General features: G+C 49.4%; 1 protein-coding gene across 1 annotated transcript in view; it reads left to right on the top strand.

Moving 5' to 3' along the window:
- The window catches only part of DNAI1 (dynein axonemal intermediate chain 1), a 210,982-nt gene that overhangs the window by 34,664 nt on the left and 168,121 nt on the right, over positions 1–8,197 (top strand). The window contains exons 10-11 of the mRNA XM_006026569.2: positions 1,529–1,613; positions 4,088–4,205. Coding sequence (XP_006026631.2) covers positions 1,529–1,613; positions 4,088–4,205 — 203 coding nt within the window. The remainder of the gene's footprint in view (positions 1–1,528; positions 1,614–4,087; positions 4,206–8,197) is intronic.

The following is an 8,197-nucleotide window of genomic DNA, read 5'->3' as shown; positions in this document are numbered from 1 at the left end:
TGGCGGGAACTCTTTGCACCGTGCATTTCTGTGCTGCAAAGAAGAAATGCACCCTGCAAAGGAAACTGCAAATTGGCGGGAACTCTCTCCTACACGCAGGTGCTCAATTGCAGCAGAACACTCTGCCGTGCAGAGGAGCTCTCATGTGGCCAGGAAATTCCATAGTGCCGAGGCACAAAAAATCACTGGGTTGTGACATGTGCCTGTATTATACTGACGCAGTTCATATGTTTGATTCCCTGCTCCGCTCTGTGCTTCCTATGTTGATGATCCTGCTTCGGGCAGGGGGTTGGACTAGATGACCTCTGGAGGTCTTTTCCAGCCTACTTCTCTGATTCAGTGATTCGTGCATGGCAAGCTCTTTGGGTCAGGGAGACGGGGTTCCACTGAGTCTGCACAGTACCATGAATCTCTGAGCTGAGACCTCTTGGGCTGTGTGCCAGGGCATGGCTGCAGGTATCTGTGACTAGCAGTGCTGGAAGGGTGGTAGCACTGGTGAGCACTTAGGGGTTAGTAAAGCTTTCCTCAGGCTTCTGATACTGGATACGTGCTCAGTGTGATGGCAGGTAGGCTGGAGGAAGGAGCATGAGTCTGGGAGTCAGGAGATCTGGAGCTGTATTCCTCATTTTGCTGCCGCTTCTTCATTGCCTTTGGCAAGTTGCTTCACTTTCCTCTCTGTAGAAGAGGAGGCCAGTAGTCCCCCGGAGCGATGCATGGATTAGTTCACCTTTACAGCACTTTGAATGTGGAATGAAGCACTCTGTAAATGCTGGTGCACTCCAAACCAAAGGGGATGCCATACTGGAGCCTTTGAACCCTTAACGGTGTTCTGGGGAGGGAAGCCTTGGAGGTGTGGCTGGGCCCATGCTGTACCCTACAGAGGTATAGACACAAACTCCGTGGCAGTTGCTTGGAGGTCTCTGCACCCACCCTTTTTAAACAAGTCACCGTTACCCTGATGGACTTGGTGCAGTTACCATTTACCTTTAGGTAGGATTGGACTGCTCCAGACTTTGGGGAAGGGGGCAGGTGAAGGGGATCTGGGCCCATCCCTGGAATTGCCAGTGGAGATGGGTCTGAAAAGCAGCTCTCTCCCCTCTGTTGCTCCTGTGTTCAGCATCATGCAGTGCTTCTTGGCGCATTTGTTGTGCACAGCAGCACTGACCATAAGGACAGGATTTTCCATAAAGGGATGGAGGGGCCAGGTTCTCAGTGACTTTCAGTGGGAGCTGGGCACCCCGTTGTACTTTGTGCCTTTGAACATCTCCAGCACAACATGCGACTCCTACAGCACAGGCTATTATTGTTTGTTGCTGTTGATGTGTGCGTCTCTCCAGCTGGAATTGCCAGTGATTTTCTGAAGAACTTCTAGATCCTTTGCTCTTGGTTATCTACACTGGACCTGAAGACCCCTGGACTAGAGACCTCATGTTAAGGGCTCTCCAGTAGATGCTAGTTTTAGGGAGCTAACTTCTCATTTGGTTGACACGTCCAATATAAAATCTCTCCTCCCTCTTGTCCTTGACAGAGCGATGATGTAACCAAGGTGACAAAGGCAGCCAAAATCATGGAGCGGATGGTGAATCAGAACACCTTTGACGACATCGCACAAGGTAAAGCCCCCTCAGCAGGGACGACGTTCACACTCGGAGCACCACCTCTGCAGAGGAGGGTAGTGCAGGGCTGCCACCTGGGCTGTTAAAGCTCCTATGAAAATGTAGGCTGAGGTTTCCAGGTTAGGTGCCCAAGTCCCATTCGGTCATGGATGGGTGTCTAATTCTGTCAGACTCCAGCTGTAATTGATCCAAATTGACAACTCCTTGGATCAGGTCATCAATCTGTGTCATGCTGCTGATCATTTCCTCAAGGAGGTCATCAGCTACTCAGCATTGTGACCATGCTTGGTTCAGTGGCTGCTATGGATCATTGCCTGGACACAGGGAAGGAAGAGGACTAACTAGGTACAAAATCCAGCAGAATCCTTTTTTGCTCTTGAGGCACTTGGATGCTATGGCCCTTTCCCTGTGTCACTGCAATGTGAAGAGCTTGTGGATCCAGCTACCAAATGCCACTTCATTCCATGTAACAGTGCTGTCAGCACTAACAGTCTCCTCCAAAGGCCACCATGGGCTTAATGTGACCCAAAGGTTTCAGTTCAGCCTTTGGTCACCTCTCTTTTAAAATCCACCAGCTAATTCCAGCATGGATTAGATCCTTTATGCAAACATAACCCAGAATGCTGTGCTCCATTTGGGTCAGCACAGCCAGCTAACATACCCACTAGTGCCAAGCACTGGCCAAACTCGGGGAGATGCATTTCTTCCATATAGCCCAGAGGTAGGCACCTTAAAGCTTCCCACCCCCAGCAGAGACCCCTGTATTGGGGTACAGCATTCTGTTTTGAAGGACTGTTGCCTTCAAAATGGTTGGAGTGAGAGCTGGGAGTCAGGACTCTTGGGCTCTTTTTGTAGCTCTTTTGCAGAACTATGTGACCTTGCATAAATCACTTTCATTGCCCACATCCTCAGGTGCCCCATCCAAAAAGGAGCTGATAACAGCTCTGTGCTTTCCAAGGCCATTGAAAGGACAAATTAATTAATGGGAACTTGTGAAGTACCCTAACATCCTCCAAGAAAAAGCACTAGCAAAGCATCTATGATTATTATTTATTCATACACCTAATAAAACACATCAGCATGGCAGCATTCAGGTGTTTTACTTCTCAACCCTCAGAACAATTACAACCAAGGAGGCACTTTCTGGCTGAATTATGTGTTGTCTCGATTCAGACAGAAGACCTGCCGCTAGTAGAAGGGTGATGTGATATATTGGAGCAGGCCTTTGACTGGTATAATTCTGCTGACTGGGAGCAATACTGATTTACACTCACTGAGGATCTGTCCCATTGCCATTCTGACCACTGCAGAGCCTCCCTGTGGTTGCAGGGGAAGGGGGAGAGATCTGTGCATGGAGGTACTGGGAAAGCATGCCTTCCTCCCCCGGGACCTGTATACTACGAGCATACTGCTGCTTCACAAGATGTAGGGAGACCAGTCCCTTCTCTCAACAGGCTTACAACCCAGAGTTCAGGGGAGACAACAGTTCTTGGTAGTTCCCAGACTTGGGTCCTTAACAAGACAGAGAACAGAGTGCTTAAGAATCAGTTGAGGAAGGCAGTGGAGAGGGGCAGGGCAGAGGTCAGTGGAGGAAGGCTTGGTCCAGGGCTCAGTTTTAGAGATGATGGATGCTTGACACAATAGAAGGAGGCTGTTCCAGGCAGGAAGGGGCCAAATCCTGAGGGTGAGGAGAGAGAATAGCAACATGGAAGAACATGAAGTGGGTAGTGTGAAGGGCAAGAAAGAAGAGGTATTAAGGTATTAAGACACAAGTGTGAGCGGAGCTGGAGACCTACTAGAAGACAAAAATGATGGCAAATTCCAGTCATCCAGGGGACATACAATGCCAGCACTGCTCTGAGCAGGTGGGGACCTGTGCAGTCGTTTGGCAGCCATAGGGCCACTGGAAGACTTCCTTGAATGAGTCTAAGCACCCTTAGGCCCTGTCTGACTCTGTCTCTCTCCTCTTCCTAACACCTGAATTCCTGACAGGTGTTAGGGGCAGGGCCAAGCTTTCTTTAACATTTGTACAGCACCTTGCACTTTGTCCAGACTCCCAGAAAAAAGCACAGCAATAACAGTCTGTGCCTCCAAATGCCTGACAAGGTTTTCAGGGGCTCTACTGCTGCCACGAAAGAAAGCGAGGCTGGGTGCCCCAGGCCTGCAGCCTAGGACACCTGGTTTCTGCCCCCAGCCCTGCCAGAGTCTGGCTGTGTCACTCACTTTGAACAAGTCTCTGTGCCTCCATTTCCCCTCCCAGCCTGAGCCTGTCACCTTTCTCTAGCCTGCGAGCTCTTCGGGGCAGAGACTATGCCATGTTTTGTGTGTACGGGGACGGGCTAGCTGGGGCTCTGACCACAGGTAGGGCCGTCCAGGAGCTACTGGATTACTGGAGCTGGGGAGAGGAATTCTCTCCAGCTTTGCCCCGGTGAATCTCTTGGAAACGCAGCCATTCCTTTCTGGTTTTTCAGACTTCAGATATTTCGAGGATGCCTCGGACGAGTACCGGGACCAGCTGGGCACCCTCCTCCCGCTGTGGAAGTTCCAGTACGACAAAGCCAAGAGGCTTGCAGTGACTGCCATCTGCTGGTGAGCTTATTGCTTGCAAATGTTCTCTCCAACGCTTGGGCAGGCACAGAATAAACAGCAATATTTATTACAAGGCAGCACTCCTCTGTCCAGGAGTCTGCCTCCTTCATCACGGCAAGGAGACTAGGGGTCGATTTTAAATACATTCCGAGTGCTTCCAGGGAGCACGCGCTTTGCTTTAAATCATTGCACTCGGTTGTTCTTTGACAATGGCTGGAGGGGCCAGGGGCTTCTGGGCACAGGGCTCGTGCTGCGGTACTGACTCTGTCAGGCTAGTGCTCATCTTCCATCACCCCTCAGTGGCTGAAGACAGAGCAGGATTTGCAGAGAGCACAAGGACAAAGAGGGTTCAAAAACAGAACGAGCATATCCTCCCTGCAGGACGTACAGGTGGGTCAATCCTGAACTGGCCCAGACAGAGGATGGAGAGAACATGACGGACACCTTACGTAGAGAGCATGGGGCACAGGTTCAGGCATGGGTTTAGGAGAAGAAAAGATAGAGCAGGGTGTGCCAGTGCAATTGAGCAGTCTAGCTGGGTTACTGCAAGTGGGACAGGATGTGTCAGATGCCTGAGCTCCCATTCAGGACAGCACTTCTACTTGGGCTTACCTGTAAGTGGGTATTTGCAACACTGTCCTGACTAGGAATGTTTCCTGAGACTGGCCCCATCGAGGTGCTGCACAGGTTCCTGCAGAGGGACGTACCCAGTCTAGCACTTTGTGTACCTGCTTCACTGTCAGTCAGAGCACAACCACAGGTCTTTCCAAGGAACTCCCCCTTCTCACTTATTACTGTCAGCTTATATTCTCCACCAGCTTTAGGGTTTGTCCTGTGGGGCGCTTAGTGCATGTTAAATCTCTGTGATATTAAGGTCCGATTATGTTCTGGGCAGTGGCATGGTAATGTTTACTACACCCAACATGCACAGCTCACTGATTGTTGGTCCCAGCGCCGGCACTGCACCAGAGTCCTGAATCAGCTCTGGTGCAGTGCCGGGGCTGGGACCCTCCAGGGCTGCAAGCACCTGGCTTTCAACTTGAACGTGGAGGAACCTGACAAGTGACAAATCCAGGATCCTTCCTCCTGATGTGTGGTTTTCCTTGTCCCACCTGGAGGCTTTGTACAGCAGAGAGGTCCCTGGCTGATGTTATGGCTGGCTGAGGACCACAAATTGCTTGTGTTATCCCTGTGGAGCAGCTTGCATTTTGCAGGTGTTTCACTGCTTGAATGCACAGTCACTCACATTTTAAGTGGGTTTAAAACATGCAAAATGTAACGTGTGACAAGGCCCTTAATTAGCTCTTCCAAATTAGAGCTGATTTAGGGATCCACACAGACTGCCTCTCTAGGTCCCACAAACTTCCCCATCCTTCTTTCCCCAGGGCCTTCCCTCTAGGCTTCACAGTCCTTTGCAGTCCCTCATACAGGGCTCTCCTTCCTCACCCAGGTGTCCTCTGCCTGGGAGCAGCATTCCTGCAATCCTCATTGCCTAAGCCAGTGATTTACAGCTGGGATCCTGTGGCACCCTGGGGTGCCTTGAACTCCTCCCAAGGGTGTCATGGATACCACATAATGTTAACGCTGTCAAATGTGCAAGCATGATTCACTCTGAGATTTCAAATAGAAATTCACAGTGTTAAAACCATTCTCCCCTGCCATAGTCTTTCTGAGTTCTTTGCAACAGAAGAATTGCTCTGTTATTTTTCTGTAGTCAAAAAACAAGTGGAAACTAAGAGCAGGCATTTTCTGAGCAGAGCCTAGAGTCTAACAAGGGGTATCTTTGCTGAGACCCACTCACCTAAGAGAAGTGATAGGGTCCTCTGATGCAGCTGTGGCTGGTCATCTCTCTGCCAAATGACTTATAAAAGTACAGTTCCCAGGGCATTCAGTCCCACGTGCTGGCTTCTCAAGCTGGGCAGTCTTGGAACAGCCCTCAGTTCCCAGCCCAGTTCCCGTGAAATGCAAATGGCCATTGCTACCATCATTATTATGAGTAAAAAACGAAGAGAAGCATTTTGTGCATTGTGCTAATCAGAACAGAGTGCCACCAAGAGTCTGTCAGCTGATACGTTTCATTGCTGTTTATCTCAGGCAGCCTCCACAGCCTGCAGTTCAGCCAGCAATCAAGGGTATGCCTGTTTGAGGTCTGCAATGTGTGTGGGCACTGGCAGGAATCACATAGCGATTTGTTTTTAATAAATGGGACTATGTGCTTTGGGCAGAGATGATGGCCTGGGGGCTAGGACCCAGCTCTCTCTTGTGCTACGGGCTTCATACGTAACCTAGTGGACTCCAAGATGAACATGAGTCGGCAGTGTGACGAAGCCATCAGAAAAGCCAATGGCACTTTATCGTGCATCAGCAGATGCATGACGAATAGGTCCAAGGAGGTGATACTTCCCCTCTATCGGGCACTGGTCAGACTGCAGTTGGAGTACTGCGTGCAATTCTGGGCGCCGCACTTCAAGAGGGATGCGGATATCCTGGAGAGTGTCCAGAGAAGGGCCACTCGTATGGTTAAGGGCCTACAGACCAAGCCCTACGAGGAGAGACTAGAGAAACTGGACCTTTTCAACCTCCGCAAGAGAAGGTTGAGAGGTGACCTTGTGGCTGCCTATAAGTTCATCACGGGGGCACAGAAGGGAATTGGTGAGTATTTATTTACCAAGGCGCCCCCGGGGGTTACAAGAAATAATGGCCACAAGCTAGCAGAGAGCAGATTTAGACTGGACATTAGGAAGAACCTCTTCACAGTTCGAGTGGCCAAGGTCTGGAACGGGCTCCCAAGGGAGGGGGTGCTCTCCCCTACCCTGGGGGTCTTCAAGAGGAGGTTAGATAGGCATCTAGCTGGGGTCATCTAGACCCAGCACTGTTTCCTGCCTATGCAGGGGGTCGGACTCGATGATCTATTGAGGTCCCTTCCGACCCTAACATCTATGAATCTAGGGTAAGTCATTTAGGCCCACTTAAGCACCTCACTCCACTTGATTTCAACCTATATGGCTTTCTTGTAGCTCAAGCATATCCTCTTCTAGAACTCCATCCGTGAGGTCACTTTGGTCGGGGGTCTAACTCTTCAGGAACAGGCTGTAAGGAAAGCAAGCAGGCACAGACATTGCACAAGATTATAGAACTCCATTGCTCTTTACTTATATAGCACAGGAAATAACTGCAAGCATATGAAATAAATAGCTCCCTATGTGTCACAGTGGAAGTGGTGGAATATCCTGCCTTGGAGGCTGGATGAGCATCTATCTCACATGGTTTAGGACCAGTGAACCCTGCATCTGCACAAGGGGTTTGACTAGACCCTTGAGAGCTTGTTCAAGCCACAGAAGGAGATCCCAAATTGTCACAATAATCAATGTGTGGAATTCACTGTTGCATAATGTTACTGAGACAAGTAGCTTTAGTACAAGTTGAAGGGATTAGATAATGTGGGACTCTCCTATAGCTGAGATTGAGAATACCTTTGCTCTTAAAGGCCAATTTCTCCCCAGTGATTTACAGGCCACATGCTTTCTCAGATCACCTCGTCATTTGCCTCATTGCTTGGGGGTGCACGCTAGGGCTAGTGTTCTCTGTCTGGAGATGAGCAAGGGCTCAGTTCCCTGGGAAAAAATGCATTGCTTTTAATAAGATGTATACATTCTCACAACTTTTTTTAATTGGTCATACCTGGGGAGTCCAGCCATGACTCTGGTCAAGCTGAAAAGTGTTCCACTTGCTCAGTGTTTGAGCCATGTAGTTCAGTGATTCTTAACCAGGGTGCACTGTTATGTGTACAAACATGATTCATGAGATAAACCCAGAGATTTCATGTAGGAATCCATACTGTTAAAATGAGTTCTTTGCAACAGAAAAATTGCTCTCAGTTTTCTGTCGTCAAAAAACAAGTGAAAACTAAGAACTGGCACTTTTTCATTTGAGTCTAATGTGGGTGTCTTGAGTCTAAAAAGGTTGAGAACCATTGATCTCTTGTACCCACT

The sequence above is a fragment of the Alligator sinensis genome, unplaced genomic scaffold (genome assembly GCF_000455745.1).
Source record: "Alligator sinensis unplaced genomic scaffold, ASM45574v1 scaffold783_1, whole genome shotgun sequence".
Lineage (NCBI taxonomy): Eukaryota > Metazoa > Chordata > Crocodylia > Alligatoridae > Alligator > Alligator sinensis.
The sequence above is the reverse complement of the archived record's forward strand: the minus strand, read 5'-3'. Positions and strand labels throughout refer to the sequence as shown.